This window comes from Megalops cyprinoides, chromosome 4, assembly GCF_013368585.1.
Source record: "Megalops cyprinoides isolate fMegCyp1 chromosome 4, fMegCyp1.pri, whole genome shotgun sequence".
NCBI lineage: Eukaryota > Metazoa > Chordata > Actinopteri > Elopiformes > Megalopidae > Megalops > Megalops cyprinoides.
In genome coordinates this window covers 22,982,925-23,006,803 of record NC_050586.1, presented here as the reverse complement: position 1 = coordinate 23,006,803, position 23,879 = coordinate 22,982,925, and the positions used below count along the sequence as shown (strand labels likewise).

Here is a 23,879-nt window from a genome sequence, read left to right as displayed (position 1 = left end):
TGTGTGCGCGTGCATTCACCATGGCAATGGTCTACTGTGTCCATCCGAGAGCCAGCACTGAGACAAAGCAGCAACATCAGGAGACACGTCAACAGCAATAAAAAGGCGGCAGCTACGGCGCACACCTCCACATCCACCGGACGGATCCAATAACGCAGCCCGCCAAAGAGGTGTCAAGTCATCATGTGCCATTTCAATTTATGCCACGGCGTTTGAAACACTGCGCTCATAAGTTGATTCGCCCGTCACGTTAAACTGGATTACGGATGCACTGGCATGAAGGGACCAACGTGAAGGCACACTTTAACAGCGCTCGAAACGCACCGTCACAGTGTCGCAAGCCTTGACTGCTGCGACTGCCTCTAACCTGCTTTGATTTTTAACGCTGGGCCAACGTCCACACCGCGCCTCAGAAATTAGACAGGCTGCAGACAGAATAGGGCCAGACCCTGCATACAGATGCGCCACCTCTCCGCTCCCCGTCCCCCTCGCTCTCTGTGCCCGTCCACTTTTCTGTCAGGCGCAGCATCGATTTGCCTTTTTTTAGCGCTAAGCGCTCCCTAACGTTTCCCCTTTCTGCTCTAATGTGCGTCGGCATTCGATTCTGCGAGCAGCCTGATGTGGCCTGAAGGCATGTAAATGAGGGCACTGTTTTTTGGGGAAACTGGGTAATGGCCCGCGATCATTACACAACTCTGGCATGTCTTGGCTGAGGATCAATTATATCTTTTCACATGCAAAGTATTGCCAAGTACAGCCTGACAACCAGCAAACCCTTATTTTACGCATAATACATGACACTATTAGCGTGTAAGGAACACCCTTTATAACATACCCACCGTGAGCGGCACAACTTTTAATTTTTTTTTTACTTTACCAACACAGATCCAATTTTTCACATACTGTAATGATGAGCCAGGCTTCACTCAGATACTAATTTCATGCATGGGGGACCATCTGGATTTCGCCTGTTCCACTGGCACAGTGATAATAATTAAAGAGAAAAACAGCTTCGCTCCCGGCATCATCTGGAAGTGGCCAAGCCACAGAAACCCCTCACAAATACTGCAGCGCTATTTGATCTAATGAGGAGAGACAACGCAATGCATGTGTTTGGATATGAAGGATCGGCTGTGCCAAAGAAGGCAGGGAGGTGGACCAGCGTTAGATGAGTCTGAAGACAGGAGTGCATCTGGCTCAAGGGAGTTGTCTCACCATTTCAGCTTTTACCAACTCAGACCCTGTTAGCAGTCAAAACACATACATAAAGCAAGTGTATATTAACACAGCAGTATATACAAGCACGTTTAGGGCACATTTTGCAAGCAAAAAGCCATTAGCTGAGGCAGAGGCTGTACACATTCACTGCTTGCATGTTACACATATGTGTGACATGCATGTGTGATGAGCAAACTGTCTGTAACCTCTGGTTGTTTGCTCATCTTCGCCGTGTGAACCAGCCGACTAGGCGTGCCTCAGTGGAAACATAAAGGGAGGAAGACAACTCAGAGGAGAGTTCATTCTGGAGGCAGCACTCTGGGTTGCATGCATAAAAGAACACGTAACAATTACAGTGTTGCATGGCATGTTGTGATGCGCAGGGCTGTCGCATTTTACATGTTCATAAATACGCACAAAAAAGTAACGACATGCCACCCTTGGGACCCTGGACTCCTGGTCCAAAGGTTTCAGGGAAAGCAGGTGGGATGGGACTGCTGAACCCAGGAGAGTGCCAGTTTATCCATATTGCAACAGTAAAAGCCTAACAGGGTCATCCGTTCCCAGAATGTGTGAGTATTAGCATCGATGCAGGCTGCCAGGCTGAGGTTTGATTTGCCAATATGAATATATAAATGATAATTGTGCTTCCCTCAGTCAAACAAACAAACACAGCAAGGTAGCGTAATCATATCTGGACCTATCTGCCTTGCATGTGTGACTCCTTCTCTTCATTTTCAATGCGTTCTGAATATTTTATGGGCCATACTGTTGTTTTTAACACCTAAACAGCACTTCATGCTTTGAAAGCGCAGACAATGAAATCTACTTAGAAGTCCGATGTAACTGAATAGGAGCACAGAGGAAAAAAAATTAGCAGAGTGCACGCAATAGAGATTTCATTTTTAATCCAAAAAACATCCTCACAGGTGTGACAATTTTATTCGTTGCTTTTATTCATTGTGTCGTTTTCTTGCTTAACTTCCAACATAAAACATCTCTCTACTGTTATATTTGTTGCCAACCACTTAAGACTTTTTTCTTTTTCCAAAACAGAGAAATCATCAACAGATGTGTGATTACAGGACATTTCGTTTTCAAAATATCAACTCCTTCCACTCTTACTCAGAATAAAGTAGACAGCACTTTTGAGTTGAGCTGTAGTCAAACTTAAATAATTGAAGACCTGCATTACAGTAATGGTTTTGTCTACAGCCCCTGATTACAGTCTATTACACAAAGTCTTGAAATCTAGTCTTTCCTTGATTAACTCATTACAGTGAACTGTGAAATAACATTTCTGTACAAACTGTGAATTTGTTCCCTTTTTTGCAAGAGACTAACCAGTAAATTCTCTGCTTTTGGCCATGTAAAATCACCTGAACCTCCTTTTACCTACTGAATTGAAATGCAACTGAAACTATAGATAGCTTATTCCCTGCACAATCAGTGCAAGCAGTGTTTTGTCAGGAATATCACATGGCAACAGCCAAAACCCAAGCAAATGCTCGTTAATGCTTGTTTGTCCTTTGATGGAAATATCAGGAATCGCACCTGCCTGATAATTAGTCCCGAGTGCATTTCTGCCACAGCCAGTGATGTGCCTTGCAGTGATTCAAAGCCAAATATAGGCAAATTGGCCTTGCATGTAGACCTTAATGGGTGCTTGAGTGCATTTATCAGGCAGGTTCATCCTACTGCCGGCCAATGAATTGAAGCTGATCAGTCGGCAGTGACATCAGAGGGGCCATATTACGTAGTTTGGTCTGTTGTGTCTATCTGTTTTCAAGTAAGGTATACAAGATTTTAAAATTTTAACTTCTCATTTATCAAAAAAGACAAAAAATCACATTATTATTTTCTTGCAAACAGCATGCCTTAGCTGGCAATTTTGCACAGTGGGAAACCAAATGCATTTCTAGATTCAAGGAGGAAAGCAACAACCCTAATCATACTTTATTCATGTCAGTCTGAGATCAGTGGAGATGGATATGCTTTTATAATCTCGTATTACCATGGTCATTAAGACAATGGCGACTGTCAGTGACTGACGGTCATACAATTTAATTACATTTAACTAATGTTACAACTGCATTGTTTTTGCTAAATTTAACTTTATCCTACATGTGTTTTACCAGCTCCCTGTGCATCATTATCTGGTTAACTGTGGACATGCTGTTGTTAGCCAACATCCTGCAATGTTTAGCAACTATTTACAGACCCGCTTCAGCCCAACTGCTTACTCCAAAAACCAAACCATGTCTTCCTCCATGAGCATGTTCTTTAGAGGTTTAAAATGACCCATATCTGTGGCATAAAGCACACAAGGTGGTACAAAATGAGACGAAAAGTGAAAAGGAATATCTATGAATGGAATGCAAAGGCATCTACAGTCATAGCATAAAGGTTTGAAACAGTTCCAGTCAGCCAAACACAGAGGAAGGCCTGGAGAATGAAAAAAATGGTTGTAGTGAATGGTCTTGCCTAACTTTCAAAAGCTATCAAGCACTGCTACCACCATAAAAAAGTTCATTTCTGCAGCACAGACAAGCACATAGGCAGCACAAATTAATGAGCCATGCTGATGGGAGTCTGATGACACAGAGATGATGAGTGACATTACACACTTCATAAAGGATGCTAGATATTACAATAATCATAATAAGGTGAAGATATGCTCTCTCAAACAGCGCAGGTGAGCACAAATGTAGCACAAACAAAGTACATATGTTTCATGTAATGCTGACACTGTGGGTGTGCTATGTGACATCACAGCCCTTAAAAATAATCGTTAAAACTAATCTTTGAATTAATGGATGTACAGACTGTTTTCTACTGCTCAGGTGAAAGTAAATTATTCACCTTCATGTCATTTGTGAGGGTAAATGAGAAGGAAGTTGAGAGGAAACTGAGGAAGATTGTGAAATAGAAGACTGAAAGGGAACTGACATCCCTCAAAACCATCCAATAGAAGATATCAGCTGAACTTCAGTTAAGGTTACACAGATTGCAAGGTGCTTTCAAAAGTCTGGGGTTAGCCAGGACAAGCCCTGGGCTTATGTAAGTGAATTGATGGGGAGCAATCTATAATCACACACAACAGAAAAGCCTGGCTGATGTGGCGGAGCATTATGATCTGATACATTGGCCAGTATCTGAGTCTCTCCTTGATGTCAATCCATCACTGCTGGTGAGCGACAGGGAGCTCAGACTCATAAATAGGCTTGTCACCTGCCTTAAACCTGTTAAGATGGCTGTCAAAGCACTTTGCCACCAGGACACCAATCTTATCAAAGCAAATGGGATCTTCCGCTTTATGTTGGTTGAATCAGAGAATGAAATCCCGATGTGCAAGGACTGGAGCTTGCCCTTGAAATAAGATACACGGACAGAAGGAAGAGAAACCTGGACTCTCTTCATGTAAATACATATAATTCTCTCAAATGTAGATATTCATTATTGCAATATAAAATAGAAAAACATACTACGACACTGATGTTATCGTGATATAAACATAATATGAATAACCAGTCTATTTTTAAATATTTAAATATTTTATGGTAAGATATTATACGTATTAATACAACATAATGAAGCTTAATTATATGCACATCTGTGGTCTGAATTATTGTTATTATGGGTTCCTCCTGAATCCACTCTCTTAATAGATACAAGGAATGTGGCATATAAATTGTATAACAAGGTCTTCACATAGGAGTTTCGTGTCTGAATCCACTGACCAGACATCAAATCATCTTCAGCCTCCGTCTCTAAGCTTTTACATTTATCCTGCTCCCATCTCTGCAAGCAGAAAGTGCTTCCTTTGTCTGCAGATGTGCCTGAAAACTCACTTTCAGAAGAGTAATGGAAAATAAATGTAAATTTAAAGTCTTCAAACTGTTTCATCTCAAGTATTTTTGGCTTTGACTAAGCAGTCCTAGAAATGGTAATGTTCCTTACTCACTGACTGACTCACTGATCGTCTGGCAGGGTTTTTTCCCTCTACATTATGAAATATGAATATGTGCCCTGTCAAACCAAACCCATCCTTTCCTGTGGGGGAATGGTTTAATTTACGAACAGGCTATGTTTAAAATTAACGATTTAACCAGAGACAATGTCCTTTATTCTGTGCTGGTGTTAAGATTTTTTTTTTTTTCATGAGAACATGAAGATTGGGATTTTTTTTCTTGTTACCAGCACTCCTGTCTGGCACCAGTACATTTTTTGATAACTGTCAGAGTGGTGAACACAAAATAACAAACTGTTATTGTCAGAACAACATGTGTGTTATGTGTGTCTGGGTGTGTGCTCTACATATAGTTATGCAGCAATGTACAGGTAATTAAAGCTAAATATAACTAAAGCATTTTAAAATTTGTATTTCATTACAGGTCATTAATCATTTCTGTGAGAATTCAAGAATTCCATGGGCAAGATGTGAATATACTCAGGATTAAAATATCAATTGCATATCAATTTATATGTCAACTTGTGTTCACATATAAATTACAGATACAGAACTGCCTTGTGTCTTGAAGTATGTTTGACTGCTGAGATCCTGTATTTCAATTCATGATAAATGAATGGAGATTGAATGTAAATGCATTTCATGACAGTCCAGTTTATGAATATCCACATGTAGAGCCATTACAGCAATGCCACCATAACTACGCCAATACTGTTGTTGTCTTTTTGTTGTTGACACATTAGCATTTTTCCCTTTTAACACCCAACTTTAGTAGTCAGGAATTAAACATTTTTGCTCATCACCATCTGAACCACTGAACTCACTCAGGAGTGCAGGGCAAGGCACATGCAATCCTCCAAAACACACATACACCCACCACAATTATTTCAGTTATTTATTTACCCTTTTTTTACCAGAAAAATTCCAGAATTCCAGAATTACCAGAAATAAAATCTCTTTTTGCAAAGGAGCCCTGTCCAAAGTTTCAAATACACACATTAAAATATAACAGCATATGGATATGTGGAGAGCATGGAAACAGTTAGAAACAGAAGCATTACTCAGTTACAGTACTGTGGATCATGCTTTTGATTCAGTGAGGATAACAAAGGTACTCATTTTTATCTTGCATACTAATTAAAATGGAGATACAGCCCCCCAATAAAGGAGGCAATGATGTGCGAGTGGCCCTGCATTTATGACAAAACATAAGCACAGTGATATACTCTGAAAAACCGTAGAAGAAGCATGCTTACATAATGTCAGCACAGCTGATCAGAGGTACAAAAACAGTTCTGCTTGGCTTCAAAGAAGTGAGATTTGATCCAGTCTCACTGTTAGTTTCTTTACAAGGTTATCAATATGGGTTTACCATCAATCAATAGGTCAGGATACTTGTAGGACAGAACATGGTCAATAGATTTCCAATAGTAGAGATTTCCAGATCAGTATGCATCAACAAGCATATTATAAAAACCTTAAATATACTTATACCTGCATTCAATACAAGTTGTAGGTGGTAGCATGCAGCCTGAATGGACTTAAACACTTGTTACAGATCAAATATAGCCTGAAATGTTTGATTTCAAGCCTGTTTTTCAAGAATGTGAATTCCACATCATGATGTATCTGGGGTAAAATAATTTTAAATTTTGAAGTGTTTGCAGGAATGTACTGTGGTATAAAAGGGACCACTTATACATAGTTACTGATCATACTATATCATGTATCTAGAAAAACAAATTTGTTTAGTTAAAATTGATGGTACTGTGAATCGTTTTCACTGGAATGGTCATATGCAATGCTTTACATTGTAATAGTCATTGCTAATGATTACAAGGCAATTACATTTTGAATTATTATTACAATTGTCCAAGTAGTGCAAAGCGTAACCACCAAATGATAAAAAGCAAGGTATACCACATTTATTTATTATAAACAAGTTCAAATTTAACAGATGACTAATATTTTCTGGACAATTAGATTTCTCTTTCACTTGTATTACACTTTTATTTCTCAATTTGTTGTTCAGCCAAATACGTCACACAGCAGACCATAAGCAAGACAGTTATGGCCTGTGCATAATGGTGCAGAATTAAAATCTGGCTCTGGATGTGATTACTCCACTTTATTTCATTTTCAGCCAAATGGTTCCACTATGCTTTGCATTATCGCCCTTTGCCGGTGATGTTTATTAAGCCCCAAATGACTACAGGGAGGACTTCTTCCTTGTTTACAGTTTTTGTGTCTATGCAGGACTAAAAACAAACCTAATTACGGGGGAAAGGCGGAAGGAAGCCACTCGCGATTCACGGCAAATGTTTGAAACGGGGACCTGAGACAGAATTTGTCTGAGTGCCTGTTCGATCTGTCTGAATTATTTGGATACTCATGGCGTGAAACAACAAAGGGGCTTTCATGTCGAGAGAGAAGAAAAAGCAAACTACTGACAGAAGTTTGATCATGTAGCAAGTGCTCAAAAGTAAAGTAAAAAAAAAACTGGGGACCCACCACTGCAATTCCATCCTCCCAGACTATGTTGATTGATGTTAATGAGGCTTCTGTCTGTTTTCAATAAATAACAAAGTTTTTAATCTCTGTATCAATACATTCTATCAGTGCTGTGAGTGTATATTCTAGGGCACTGCTTGAAAATAATGGTCCAATGGGACTAAAGAGCAAGATGCTGTTTGGCTTGTGTTCCTATTATAATAATTACATTCGGCATTATTCTCATGGCCATATGATTTATCATAATAGTAATAATCATGGCATAAGACTGAAACCTTTTCTAATACTTATACCAATGCTCCAATTCCTAGTAATACACTGAGTAATAATAATGATAATGATGATAATGATGGATAATAGTAATAGTAATAATGTAAAAAATGATAATAATTAGAGTCTGACCGATTATGTTGTGTTGAGTGCGGTAATGATGGAAGTATCTGATAGACGAAGTGAACCAATGAAGAGCATTTCTTTTATGAAACAGACATTAATAATTAGGACAAAATTCAAATGTAAGATATTTAATAACAAAACCACAGATGGCAATAAATGAACTTCCAATATGCAGCACAGAAACAAATAAACTGGAAGATATGAAATGAATTTTAAAGAGAAGTAAAGGGGCTATATACAACAATTTTTTCGATTAAACAGTGAAGCAGCCTTCCCAGTCCTCTCCTGTTCTATGCTTAGAGCTAAGTGGGGCTGGACTTGATTAGGACTTGGGTGGAGGAAACAGGTTGCTGCTGGCAGTGACATTTGTAGGGGGGGTTCCCTGGTGCCCTGGCAAAATCCCTGATCAGACTCAATCTTCAATCTGGCAATGTAATAATGGCTAAAATATTTCCTTCTCTCTCCACTTCAGGTGATATGCCAAGGGCATTCTGAGGCAAAATGGCAGCTGTGCATCCTCCAGATGGATGGTATACCATTGGTTGTGGTTGGGATGATTTATCCCTTCACTGTTTAATGCTTTTTGGACCCTGGAAAGGCACTGTGAATACATCATCAACATTATTTATTTATTTACTTATTTATTTATTATCACAGTCTTAATACTGTATACCATACAAATCTTTTCTAAATAGTAACTGTAAATGTACGTTGGACAAAGGTACTCAACTACACAGCATTCACTCTTACAAGCACTTATGTAAACTTCTGTGCTCCTAAACTACTCCAGCATCAGGCCTTTTAACACACATCAGCTGGAGAATGAGGAAAACATCATAGGATGTCCCCCATGTGTCAGGACTTTGGTCTTATATAGTTTCATTACAGAATTTTGCCCCCTTTAATAACACATTCAGGCATCTGAGGTATTGTCAGAGTTAGTCATATGGGAACTAGTATGCACTTGGTGACATGCAACAAGGAGAGGAATGCATCCTTGTTGGTGGCTTTTGCAAAAATAACAGGTGCAGTTCAGCATTTGTTTTTTGCTTCTGTGATCAGCTGTAAACGTACAGCAAAGTAAAAAGACTAACTGGAGCATGATTGTGAATCAGATTGTATTGTGCTGCAGTGCACTGTGTGTGTGTGTGTGTGTGTGTGTGTGTGTGAATGTATGTATGAATGTGTTGCCCACAGGGTGAGCGGGATATAAAAACCCACCCACGAGAAATTACCAAGGGGTTATCTGTGTTCTGCGAAACAGTAATTGTTCTCATCAAACAAAATAAAATGTCCCCAAAAGCCAAATAGATGTCTACAAGAATTCTAACTAGACTGCCATGCTAAATAATTTAGACCACTATAAATAAATTTGTGCTTACTTCACAGACTCAATATGTTTGCCAATAAATGATTAATCAATTACCTAATTTCTTTTGACAGTAATTCAGTTAGTGGGCATTGGGCACTCTTCATACAACTATTAAAATCAAACAGTATATAAAATGTTTATAAATGCAACATTATTTATTTACTTAGTACAATTCCGCACAGCAAAGTTTACAATGTGCACACTGCTTTCTGTCTGCTTCATGGAATTGGGCCATAAGAAATGCTTGTGGTTTTATGAGACAAAACAATTGCAATCAAAATGTGCAAGAAGAAGTTTCATTCCCAGCTCCAATTCCCCAAACAGGGCCTACCCGGACACAAGGAAAGTTGGAGGTCACAAACACGGAATGGGTTTTTCTGTTTGATTTGGATGATGAAAAGCCTAATTAACGGAGAAAGCAGGCGTCTCAACACTGCCACCATTTGCTAAGGGTTCAGGGGAACAGAGAAGGAAATTAAAGCACCTGACACAGGGGACTTCAGGCCCCTCACACTAGTGGCTTCAATCTGACATTAATGCACAAAAAAGTGAAACCTACCCTCCTAGGAGCGGGTTTATCAGGAGGAGCGCAGAGAGAGGCCCTTAATTATGCCACATCCCCACAGCGGGGTCTCTGGGGGAGGGTAACGTGTCGGCCGTGCAGAGGGAGAGCCAGTCAGCCCGAAGCTATTTTAGGCATGCTCCATAAAACTGCAGGCACAAGCACCATCGACTCCATTCCTAGCCATGACCTCCAGCTTGGTGTTAGATGGTGGCCCAGAACCACAAACTGGCCACATCCTCTGTCGGTGAGATCTCTGTGGCAGGGGAGAGGGTCTCCTGTAGACCCATCTGGGTGTCCAGTGCAGAAGTAAATCTGTCTAAGATCACAATGCAGTGGTCATTTGACTCAGCAGAGAATACAGAAAAGATGCTTGGGCCCTCAAGAAATTTTCAGTTTAAAGTTTTTTTTAAACTTTTCTTCTGTTGCACTTTTCAGATGCTCTTGTTTTGTTGGAAAAAAAAATGTACCACTTGTTTAATCTGCTCCTCAAAGTTCAAGGGCAAAGTACACTACAGTTAGGGTGAATCAAAGCCACGTGGACTGGGGAGTTTGGCTTTTGCACAGGCAAACATTCTGTGCCCCCCAAGCCCCCCTTTCCACACCACCACCCTCTCCCACTGAACTCCAACACTGCAGCATCAAACCCAAATTTTCACATTAACCGTATGCAAAAAGGAGGTCCTGGGGCCAGTTGGCCAGCAACTTCAGGAACGTGGGCCAACTGAGTTTAGAATAGCCCATTTGGGCTAAGCTCCAGGGGTCATGCGCAATTCAAGGAGGTTGCTTTCTGGTCAACTCGCCCCAGTTTATTGGAGGCAAGCCTTCTGAATAAAAACAAAGGGCCTTCCACAACCTTAACAAGCACATGCTCTGCAAGGGCCCAAAGAAAGATGAGGGACTCCCAAAGGGAGGGTCTTCCAAGACACTTGACCGTGTGTCACCTCATGAAGTATTCCCAGGCCTCTCCCTCCAACATCACAGCTCTAAAACATTCCCATTCACTCACAGGGTAAATATTTAAACCAACACTATTTTATGATCAACCTGGTATTGTCTGTAAATGGTATACTGTACTTGGGATTCCTTTAATCAGGTTATATGAACAGCTTTTCTCAACAAAGGCCTACTATATGTGAAAATATGAAATTGAAAAAGCGAAGAATAAAAAGTGTATAAATAAAAAGTGTGTCAAATACAAAACAATTATATAACAAAAAACTAATATTACCACTTTCATATATGAAACCTTTTACAGTGTTGTGGAGTATATTGTAAAATTGCACTGATTGTAAACTCTCCAATATCTGCAAAGCATCACATATATAAAGGAAAATACAGATCTAGTATATATAAGATAATAATTACTAATAACTAATATTTTATCATGAACTAACATATGTCATTAGAGTTCTTTTCTGACATTGAAGGTGTTTAGAAACAACAGGGCTCATTTATGCAATACCCACTTGAAATTCACACAACTTAAAAAAAAATTTGCTCATTGATTAGTGCCAGTAAGGTCGACATATGAAATACTGTAATCAGTGTATCTCTGCCACCTCACAGCAAACTATGCCAAATGTGAGTGAAATATATCACAACTTTGAACCCCCAGAATATAATGTTCTCTAAAATAAGCTGAGATGAATCATTTCTGAGTGGTTCAGAGACATACTGTGGTGTTTAATTCCAATATGTCAGCGGCAGTCACTCATGCTCTGGCTACATTTTACAATGTCTCCATAACCTTCTAGAAATGCCCAGCTGAAAAAAAAAAGGCTGATGTGGGTCTGGTAGATTTGATGCACTCTATAAATATAGATTTTGTACTTCTGCTCTTGTACCTAGTTTTGCAGTTTGTCTCTGTGCCGATACTGGGAAATCTAGCATGCACAGAGCTTGGCATTTCATTTAATCCCATCTTTTAGACAGGTTCAGGGACCCAGACACCCCACAGTACTTTGAAACATCTCTGAAATGAAGTGCTTTCCATCTTTTTCGTGATCCAGCAGTCTATCGCACTTGCCACCACGGAATGAGGGGAAGGCCCTCTCCCAGCCCTGATGCTGCCCTCTCCCCTGTCCGGTGCATCCCAAACTACGCCAATCCCTCTCTCCCCTGGAGGTGACCTTGTCCACAATTTTAAATAGCCACAGTTCTTGTTTAGAGGGGCACTGCTCCTACTATAACACAATGCGCAATCAACTGGGTGAGTGGATCTCTTGGTTCTCTACTCACCCTTCAGTCCACCCACTTGGAACGGTGCTGTTTAACCGCTCTTCCATTAACATATCTCCATGCGCTCAGCCTCTCGTTTCATTCCATATTCGTGTCAGCCCTCTAACGTGACAAGCCCGTTAGGTCATGCTACAACACAGCTCACCTCAATTGCTGTTGTGTTCAGTATAGCAGTACAACACTGCCTCAAAGAAGTATGGATGTAGATTCAGAAAGCCTTATCATCAAATTCATCCCTGGAGAGAGAGTAAATTAACTTGTCTGTCTGGTCGACCTCCTGCGTTTCCCATGTAAACGCTTTTCCAGGACGATCACACGCACAGCATATCTTGTAACATGCATATTGCATTGATACATATTTCAGAACCTCAGGCAGCTAATTGCGGGCTCTTTCATTTTTTGACTCCCCTGAGTGATGAAATGTAGCTTCCTTGACCTAGTAGTCAGAAGTCATGGATAATAAAAGATCACTGCTCGTACAGTCTACTGCTTATTACCAACAAAAACAATTGTTCTGTAGCAGGGATGGTCAACATACATTGAGATCTAGAGAGTTTCAGGTATGCAGGTTTTCATTCAAGCTTATGTATGAAGTGCCCACTGATTGGACATGATTATAGCAATTTCTTGATTGGATCTTTTATAACAATTTCTTGATTGGATCTTTCAGGTATGTCAATTACTGTCACAAAAGCAAATCTTACACCTTCAGGATTTTATCTATCTAGGAATGGTGTTCTCCAGTTTCTTGTGAGTGAGTCTTGATTTATCATTGGATACTTTTTTCCATCAATACAGAAGTATGGCTATACAAATAAATAAAACCAGTTCCCATGAATCATCTTTACGGCCAAACTGTCTTAAAAATACTAATTGGACCATGAAATTGAGCCATAGGAAAACAAAGCAAAAGCACACTATTCCTCATACAGTTTATGCCGGAGCTACCTTAAGGTTTTCCATACATAGTCAGTATTCATGTTGGATTTATAAATTTTATTATTTTACTTATACATTTACACTTTACAAAGTACATTTTCACCCAGACAGAAGGTCAGAGGAGGTTGTTCTGATCATCGCTTTCTGTCACACATTTTCTGCCAAAAAAAAAAAAAAAAATTATATTTATATATATATATATATATATATATATATATATATATATATTTTTTTTTTTTTTTTTATTTAACATATTCAGTGCCTTCCTTCAGCCTCGAGCCTCAAGCCTTTTGCCCTTCAATCTAAGTCCCTTTGGACAAGCAGAAAGAGGAGATACCACAGAGGAAGATAATGACCTTACGTGGCATCTGGGAGGGATGCAAATTTTGCACTGCACATATACACTCCTTAAAAGGAGATACTTCTTGTTTTGAGACAGTCTCAAACACTGTACGTACATAAATGTGCTTTGATATTTTTGCACTTCTTCTGAAGTCTTCTCTTGAAGCTTCTTCTGAAGATTCTTACAATAATGGTATAAAACATTTTGTGGAGAGCAGTACAAGTTTTTCTTAGAATAATAAAATACTTCAGAATATTTATCTTGTGTATGTTTCCTTTCAGACAACTGTAAGAAGAAAGCAATATTACTGTAATTGTCTCTACAAGTTGCTTCCACATACATGTCAATTGTTTATAACCTTAAAGAAAAAAGTGAAACACCTTGGAACTCACGCCTCCTGTAAAAGACAATCAGGCTTTTGTTTATAAAGCAGGGTACTGTACTCTGCTTCACTCTGCTAAACAGCCGCAACTTTGCTCCTCTAATATTGGGTCACGTACAGAGAACACATTTCAGTGGACATCAAGGTTAAGAGGGAGACACATGATGCATGAGCTGTCCATTCTGACAGGCCGAGTGATCAGATTCAACCGGCAATCCATCATGTCCAATTTATCAATAACAATCACTCTTAGTATGTGCTGACAAAGAGGAATGCCTCTCCTACTGGTGCAACATGTCCAAACAGCAACAACCGCCTGGCCAAGATCAAATAAATCCCTTTCCAACAGGTGAGAAAAGGAGAGTTCTTCATGAGTGATCCATCATCAGGATTTCATCAAAGATAAGTTAAGCTTGTTCCATTGTCTCTAATATGACAACACACTCTTTGCTTTAATGGCAACTTTTGTGAGCCTTGGGTCATTTATACTGTATATTTGTACTGGGTATTTGAAGCAAATGATGTTACATTACTGTCATTTAGCAGATACTCTTATCCAGACCAACTTACATTAGTTACAATTTTACATGCTATCCATTTATACAGCTGGGTATTTACTGAGGTGGTGGGGGGTTAAGTACCTTGACCAAGGGTACAGCAGTAGTGCCCTATCGGGGAACTGAACCAGCAACCTTTTGGTTAAAAGCCCTGCTCCATAACCACTATGTTACACTGCCACCCTGCATCTTATTTTAGCTCTGGAATCAACAGATGGACAAAAGTCTACAATTCCACTGGAGCAGTGATCCATGTTCACTGGTTTTGCAGAGTAACCAATCAGAGAACAGAGTAACTGATCCTCACTGTTTATGCCTTCTGTTTATCCACGACAGTCCAACAGTGCTGTGCTAGTTCATCCCACACAAGTGGTTTAGTTCTGCAAAGGCCTTTAAGTCATCTTGATAAATTCCAGTTTAATCACTGAAGAGGCAGGTGGAATCACAGCACAGCTCAGTGAGGTTAAAGGCCACACAATGAGATATTCTTTCTAAGGTTCTGAAAATTCTAGTAAATTGAGGTTCATATTTGATGAATAACCTGATTAAGGCAAGTTTTATAGCTAATTTTATTACTTACTACTTAACTACTCATACCATAACACTATTGAAAGGGATACTTTTAAATCAGTTAATTTTGTAATTAGCACCAAACATGCCACACATTCTGATGGAATTATTTCCTGTGTGACAGGATTTGTGAAATCACTGAAAATTACTGCTGAAACTGTTGTCAAATTCTACATATAGCTTACTATCTCGCCATTCCCTCTTCCATCTCATTTGTTTAACTGGTGCATTTCCATTCAAAAACCGGTGGGAAAGCTGCTTTAGGCACGTAACATTTGCAGCATTCTTTGGAGCCATCAAAGTTCTCAAGTTCAATTCATACTAACGGCATGTTCTAGAGATAATTCCATTTTAATTGGTATTGGCTGAAATAAAAGATAACACTGTTTCCCCTCCCTGCTGCTAATTTGCAGGTGGTGGTCTTAATAAGCTTTCCCTAGAGTGATGAGAGCGATGCTTTAGCAGGTAGCTCTAGCGAATCTGGCCAGGGGTTCTCTCAGCCCTATTTACAGTGGCCATCAGCCGATCAATACTGTGGTTTCAGCGACACATTCAGCATTAACCCCCCCAGCCAGCCACCCCCAGCCATACATTACTATAAGCTCATGATACCTTTCATTTCTACAACTTTCAATTGCCAGCAACCACAAGAGCAACAGGAATCTATGCTTGCATGATGCACCCTGACTGTAAATCAATAATCTTGGGTTTACCTCTGTCTGATCTTGTCTGTTTGGTGAGCCCTCACTATCATTTTGTAACAGAGAAACACATCTCATACTGCATTTGCCTGAGGAGCTGACACAGTGGTAACGTTTTAAATGTGAGTATATGATCAGTGAATGCCTGCAATATTGCTTTGAAGGCAGATGCAGTTGCAACACAATTTATTAAATGAAATGACAAATATTTAGTAACCAAATGTCAGTTATGTTCAGAAATGTGGAGAAAAGATGAAATGTTGTAACTGAGCATTATTAAAAATAGCATTGAAAGAGCATGGCTCAGCTTATACAAACAATGTTCAGGTATTCTGTAATATGGAACGGGTCAACCTTAAAGCAACTGGTCTATCAATACCCACTTCAACGCACCTTAGTTCTCTGTCAGTCGTCAATACGGCTTCTCCTCCTCGCTGCTAATCAACTCAGAGTGTGTTTCCTCACTGCGCAGGTAGATGGTGCTCAAGAGAGGGTAAGGAGTTTAAGAATAAATAAAGCTCCTTTTTACTGTTATTAAATCTGTCACCAGCAAACTCTCTGCAACAACTGAATCAGAAAAAAACATTAAGGTCCAAGAACCAATTTTCCTTTCCACATAAACACCTAAAGCACAGGGGCCGAGCAATTACTGGCAATATGACAGATTTAGTGTGACACGGGGTCATAAATCTCCCACACAGCCCATCTAGGGGGTTTCTGTGGCCTCCGCCTTTGGGACAGGCCTTCATAAATTCAGGCATCCCGATCCCCAACCTAGCCCATTAGAAGCTCTCCATGTCGGCGGGTGGGCGGGCGGGCCTTGAGAGGAAAGCCCCGGGTTGGATGAAGCTACACCAAGCCCCTGAGAGAGCAACAGAATGCAAGCCTATTAGAACAGCAGCTGAAGGGGTGGCAAAAACCATGAGGTGATTGTCTTCTGAGCTCCCAAACTGCGCAGCAGGGCAGAGATCTCCTGCTCAGCTTGAGCCCCCCAGTGAAACCCTGACAGCCTCGGTCATCAGCAAAGCAAGCAATTTCACAGGCTGAGAGCCATCAGTGGATGGTTTTTACACGTGGAGTTTGCTTCCTCTTTGTCCATTGCAATAAAATGTAATTAAACAGGTGTATTTCCTCTAGCCTGAATCCTAGAAGAAGCAAATACTGTGTACCAACTGCAACCTGATCACCTGGCTTATGGTGTCCATATTTCTTACACAGCAACAAGCTGTGAGCAAATTGTTTTGAGGACTGCTTGTGGCCAGCTGTGGTACAAATCAGTACAACTGTCGTCTTTACAGACATGAAGTTAAATGTAGCAAAAAAAGAAGCATGCTATATCAGAACTGGAAGATGGGTGGTAATCATGGACTTAAATTAAACATGATTTCTGAGACAAAGGTTGGGTTGAAAGGAAGCCCTTGTTCAAACCCAGAAAGATCCTTACCTGTCCCCCACAGAGCTTGGTTTCCTCTGGCAGATAATGGACACACTGGAACTCCCAGGGACCACTTCCTGTTTGATCTCCCACGAGCCCAAGTTGCTAGGCTTCACCTCCATGAAGTTCACTCCCTCTCTGAACAGGGCTCTGGAGAACAGAGAGATGAGAGCACGTGTGGTTATCATTTACAGGAGACATACGTTTGTCTATTTGGTCTGGTCAATGAAATTTCAAGCCTTTACACTGAACTGATCATTAACAGTCCATCTAGCAACACGCAAGTTTTCAATTTTTTTTCAAGGTTTTTGTTAGTAATTAAAAGACTAGATGGTACAAAAAACTAAACTAATGGTTTCAGGACAATGAAGGAAATCATTCCTCATTATACATGTGTTTATTATTTCTGAACTGCAACCATACAAACTACAACACAGACAATTCGTTTCAGTGTATGGGAAAAGAAAAAAACTATCAGATTCATAATCTCGAAACTGTACCGAAAAATGTGATATTAAAACTTGTGCAGCTTCAGTTCTGGACCAAGCAGAGTGATGTGTTTCCCTACCTCTGTCCAGAAACTCCCCTTTTCCCCTCCCTTTCCCCCTTTCTGTGGTTTCCTCTGATACTCTGCCGCCCGACTTCGCTATTCATCACCTTGACAAGACACTTGGGGAGTTTATTAAATGTGCAAGTTATTACAAGGTGGCGGCGACCTTGGCAACAGCACCAACATGACTTCCTTTCTTCAGAGGCCTACTGCGCTATCAGCATCCTCTACTGTCTTGCACTTTCCCTTTTGCCAGTGGAGGCAGGTTCCTGAGGGATCATCAAGACCTCTCCTCCCCACTACCAAGGAAAGATTCCTGACAGTGCTTTTGTTTCGCATTCAACAATGGTTCAGCAATTACTTTTCACTGTTGAAATGTTTTCCTTGACTTCCTTAACAGCCCGGTTTCAAGCACAAAAACAGCGACAACTCCCCTCTGAAACCACTGCTTCATAATTTAAGGCAATTGTTACATAAAATCAATTCCCTGCTCCTTTATTTTGTTTGGGGTCTTTTTACAAGCAACGCGTTTTATGTTCTTTTAAAACAATTCGCTTCAAAGGAAGTTACAGAAAAGAAAAACATTGGGCCGAAAAACAAAAATCAATAAAAGCAAATGGTGTACAGAGCCTATAATAGGATAAGCAAAATAATGAAATAAATCCAGAGGATCTGAACTATACCTTTTAGTAGCTTTAAAGAAAGGGCTTGAGTGAATCACAAATTAATTGAGGGGTATCTTAAATGGAAAATACACAACAAATTAAAAACAAAAATGTCACATATGCTCAATCAGAATATACCATCTATTGTGCAATTGTATCAAAAAACAAACTAATTTTATTGCACCTAAAAAATACTGATTTAAATCTGAGACAATTCAAAATGTGACAACATGGCTCTGTATTCAGCTCAGTTCATCACTATCTTTATTTGGCCAAGGAGATTTTACAACACCCAGTTACAGCACATCAGATACACACACCATACACAGCAGCATAACATAGCACACCACAGGCCAGTGTTAATAAAAACCTTGATGTAAATAGGCTTTGGAATGTAAATTGACATTCACTTTTTCTGAAAACGTGGAGCTTCTGATGTGAGACGATGTAGCTGTCTGTCCTCGCACCACCCCACCACCCCACCACACACACACACACACACACACACACACATCAGGATTCCCTTGGATGAGCCTGTCCAAGCAAGGCACTCTGCAAACCTCTGCAGAGAACTCTGTGAGTGGTGAGGCCCATCAATCACCCTGCACTGGCAGGCCTCAAACACACCACCATCTCCAGCTAATCTGAGAGAGAGAGACAGAGTGACAGAGAAAGGGAGAGGGCCGAAGGACCAGTGAGCCGCGAACACATAAACATGACAGTTGAGTGAAAAAATAAACGCTGCCAGCAGCTTCTCAATATCCGTGTACCTACAGGGCTACAGCCACTTGTATACCTCCAGCTATTCTCTTTGTCAGCCAGTTCTGTTGTTACCACACTGTTCTATCACGCAGCCTTATCCAGCGTGCCTTACACAGTTATGCACTTATGCATACAGCGTAATTTCTTGTGAAGGCACCTTGCTCAAGGGTACAGCTGAAGTGTTATACCTTCAAGCCAAAGCCATGACAGTCAAGTACTCTCACTGCAACCCAATTAGCCATATTGTCATTGCAATGCCACCTCTTATTATTGTAACAGTTGCTCCTTCAAATGCATCTTGGCACAAACAGGCCTTTGATTTCACCAAAGCATTGCTGCATAGGAGCCCACACATCCGCAGATATTCCACACACTCGATTCATGTGGGACACGAGCCTATGAGTTTTCAGGATGTCACGCACCCTTTGCTAGATACTAATTTCTCCCCTGTATGTTCGCCCATCCTGGAAGTTCAGATGTGAAGTTCTAAGAAGGAATGGTACCAGAGAGCACAAAGGGGGAAAGGAGAGTGAGAAAAGGACAGAAGGCATCCGAGGACCTGGGTCCTTGAGAGGGATGACGTGTGACCGAGTGCCAGGACACAGCAACATTGTGACGGACGGGGGAGAAAGAGTTTCACTCCGCAGGCGGCCGTAAATCTGCACCAGAGAGCAGGAACAACGGCTTGCAAGGCAATACGTCTGGGCCGCGCTTTACCTTGAAGCCTTCTGGGAGAGGTGTGAAATGGAAGCAGTCAGATTTATAACAAGCTGAAGCTCAGAGAGATCCTCTCTATCACTCTGACCCGCCATCCTTGTCCCGCTGATCCAGTCTTCAATGTTGGTAATACCTGGGTGGAGGATACTCAGAAGATACACAAGGTAGTAGCAAACCGTTTTTATTTCCCCCTCTCCCCACCCATCCATAGCCCTCCAAAAGGTGCTGCAGTTAGACTGCGGCTTTCAGTTTTTTAGCCTACTAAATGTAGCAGGACTTTTGTGAAAAAAAACCGTGGCAAAATGCATATTCCAAAATCCATATACTTTAAGTATACATTAAAAAGTTCCTACTGTAGATGACAAATGAATAAATCTGTCAAGCAATGGCCCACTCAAAAATCTTAAGGGAAGCAAGCATTGCTCCTGTACTTACTGCATCATCCTGTACTTTACTTAACTTACACAATCGATTTGCAAGTTTTATAAAAACAAGACCCCCCAGCCTGTTTTTGATTTACTGCTATAGCAGGGAAATCACAGCACAATCCCTCAAATTGTATTTGTGACCACCTGACATACAGAACACCGTGGGAGTCCTTTACAATGTGTCACATCATTCACGCTGGGAAAAAAAATCTGACATTTGGATTTTCAAGGTCCCCTTTTACGAAGGGATGTTTGATAGCCACAAAAACAGAACTCCAGTGAAAAGATGACAGTTCACGCCTGAGCAGAGTCAATTCTAAGCCTTCAGCAATGCTTGTTGCTGTCTGGCGAAGACACGTCTCACATAAACACTCCATCACGGGCGCTGTATCAAGCGGGGATGTTCTCCATCTGATTCCGTGTGTGTCTCAACGCAAAATGAAAACAGAAACTGTGAGCAAACAGAGCTTTTTTTGTTTACTGAAGAACTTCATGCAAATGAAATTCGGGCACGAAATGAAAATCGCATTCTCTTGAAATCGCAATCAGGTCGTTTGTTCGGGCACAGCGACACAGCTTTGGGACAGTGGGAAAGTTAGTCCTGGCACAGCGTTGTCATAAAGTTACAGCAGAACGATGTAACACTACATCATCATTATTACGTCACTAACAGCTACATTATGACAATGCAAATTCTCACAGGACATCCCTCAACAATGAACAGCAAGACACAGAGTTTGATTTTATTTTTGCTACTGTCCCATCACCATCCTGTAATTCATTTTATCCTCCTTACCACACCTCCAAAGAGGGGTTATGAAAATAAGAACTGATTCAGATGTATGGACACTATCATTGCAATTTACTCAAATTCATGTGTTCTTCACGTATAAGTACTGAAAACATCTATATAGGAGCTCTGAGTTCAATCAGAATTGATTGAAACTGCAGACCTGATTTAGGAGTAAACTGTGACCAATCTGGGATAAATCTTTATTTTAAAGACGCTCTTCTAAATTGCCAAAGAAGCTCCTAATTTGCAGATTAAAAGAGCTAGTTTATCTAAGGGACCAGCTGTTTCATTCAGCATTTGTTTGTGCTTCAAGTACCCTAACAAGAGAACATCTGCTAGCACTTCACATTATGTAATTTTGCTGCAAACTTTATTGTAGAATTAATTCTACTGTAAAATAGAATTTTTTTATTGTTTAATGAGCAATAACAAATGGATCCTCACCATCTAATTCCATAAAGATGAAACAACCATCTTTTCAGTGCATGAGAATAAATACCCATTGGGCTATGAGTTGTTGTTACTTTTGTTAAATGTAAAATGTTAGCTTTCCCAGAGAAGAGTGCACACAATAGATCAGTAACCCTAGTATTTCAACATCAAATAAGGTGGGAAATACAGAGAGCAAACCTGTGAAACCAATGCTGATCGGAGCATTGAGTGTTACTTTTCTGTCTCAGCTCCCTGGATTCCTGAGCCAGACTGTGACGCGTGTGGACCGAGGGCTGACTGTTGTGCAGCAGCAAACCACTCGCATCAGCAGTAACAATAACAGTTATCCTAGTCATAGGCACTGGCCCCGTGGACCCAACAGCGCGGGCCCTCTGTGGGCAGTCTGTCCACGGGAACGCTTGGGTTTTAATGATCTGCAGAGCACATCTGTTCCGGCTGCAGCCAGCAAGAGGCTCGCCGATGCCGTGCGCCGGATGGCAGCCTGCCAGAGCCCGCCGGCCCTCCACCCCCCTCACCTCCCAGAATACCCTTTAAGAGATTAAAGTGCTTCCCTGACCGCAAAGCTCAGAGTTTGATGAAGAAGTCGACTGAAGTCTCCCGACACATGCAGGAGGCACGCACGCAGACATGTACAAAAACACACGTTCAAATGCACATTTGCATACGCATATGTGCACGCACATAACCCCAAATGCATGGACATGCAAACAACACGTGTGCACACAGACACAAATGAACACAAGTGAACACACCTATATACACACACACACACACACACACACACACACACACACACACAAACAAGCACACACACAACATGCACACAGACACACACACACACACACACACACACACACAAAGAACTAGCTCCAGTCTTTCAGCCTGCAGTTGCACCAACCCCAGAAACAAGGAGAACTGTCTGTTAAACCCACTTCCCAGACTCCTGTTTTTATTCTTCCCTACAAAAAGTAATAGGGATGAGGCTGTGTGCAAGAACATGGTCTTCTGCCTGCAGTTTTCATGTATTTCTAAAACAAGGAGCAAGACCACAGGCTCACAAGATCAGGGCTCCACCATAAGACACGCACACACAAGCTTTACTTGTGGTTAGATGTCACCAATTTGAAATGAGTAGACAACAAATCTTTCAACCCCATCTCATTCACCAAAATATAAAAGGACTAAAAAAATGTCCGACTTACACACCCTCCATATACAGAGTGCCTCAGCCTCAGTGCCTCAGTAAGTGGACCTTGCTCCAGATCCTCTCTGTGGCAAACAGGTAGCATATGTGCCCTCCCCTAAGCATCTCAAATGCAGCTGCCCTGATTTGGGATGCTCCATTTTATCTCATCACTTGTCTGAGTGACTCTGCATCGCACCTTCCATGTGATTAGCAAACAGCCAGCCAAGTGCTGTATTTGGACTGACGTCGCGAGGAGGAAAGGTCAGCGATTAACATTTCCCGCGAGTCTGTCTGTGCACAGCAAGCAAACGCTGAGCGGCATTAAGGCCTTCGAACAAATCAAATTGGCATTTAATTGACTAGGGACTTGGTTTAGGGGAGTTTAGCTGTTAATCGATTTAGTATCACCCGACTAAACAACGGCCGTAAGTCAAACGAACCCATGAGACAGCGGATCTTCAGTTTTAGATGCTTATTTGAGAGAATGAAGCATCTAAGATCACTACGAAGAGCAAGTCATCTTGTGCACTGGAAAAACAGCACATTTGAGCACATAAATAAGTAAACCCACTTCATGCTGGAGAGTACAACAAACAAATACCGTCACCAGAACACACTGATTTGCCTTCAGTGACTCGCTTGGCTTGCGACCAGCCGGACAAACGGCATGGGGCCGTGAGAGGCTGCATCAAACGCTGTCGCCACAAGGGCAGCAGCAGAGGTTTGTCTCACGATTCTACGCACCCAGGTGCCACCCGGATCAAGGCGTCACCAAGTGACAAGGGCAGAGCAGGCCTCCACTCGCTGTCTTGGCAACTGCTCAAGCGGGCCTCCCATTGGCTCACTGGGGACAGCCTCGGGGACGCAGCACCGGACTGCAGATGCCACGTTTTACTTCAGCCGACCTCTTGGCTGCAGCCACCTCAGCGGGGGCCAGGACTGCACAAATTTGTGGGGGGGACAGTGAGTTGCCGGAGGGGTATGAGCAGGCAACCCCACTTCTGCTGCAAAATTGACAAGTTGAAAAATAACATGATGAGACTGCAAGGCTGGAGAGGCCAGAGCATATCATGAACATGAGAGGCTCTGTTATTTGAAACTAGTGGATTCTGAGGGGAAAAACTCTAA

The 23,879-nt window shown here is 41.3% G+C and overlaps 1 protein-coding gene across 1 annotated transcript in view; it reads right to left on the bottom strand.

The window, feature by feature from the left end:
• si:dkey-215k6.1 (transmembrane protein 132C) overlaps positions 1 to 23,879 on the bottom strand; it is a 165,473-nt gene that overhangs the window by 61,322 nt on the left and 80,272 nt on the right. Inside the window, exon 3 of the mRNA XM_036527031.1 lies at positions 17,207 to 17,347. Within this exon, the coding sequence (XP_036382924.1) occupies positions 17,207 to 17,347 (141 nt within the window). The remainder of the gene's footprint in view (positions 1 to 17,206; positions 17,348 to 23,879) is intronic.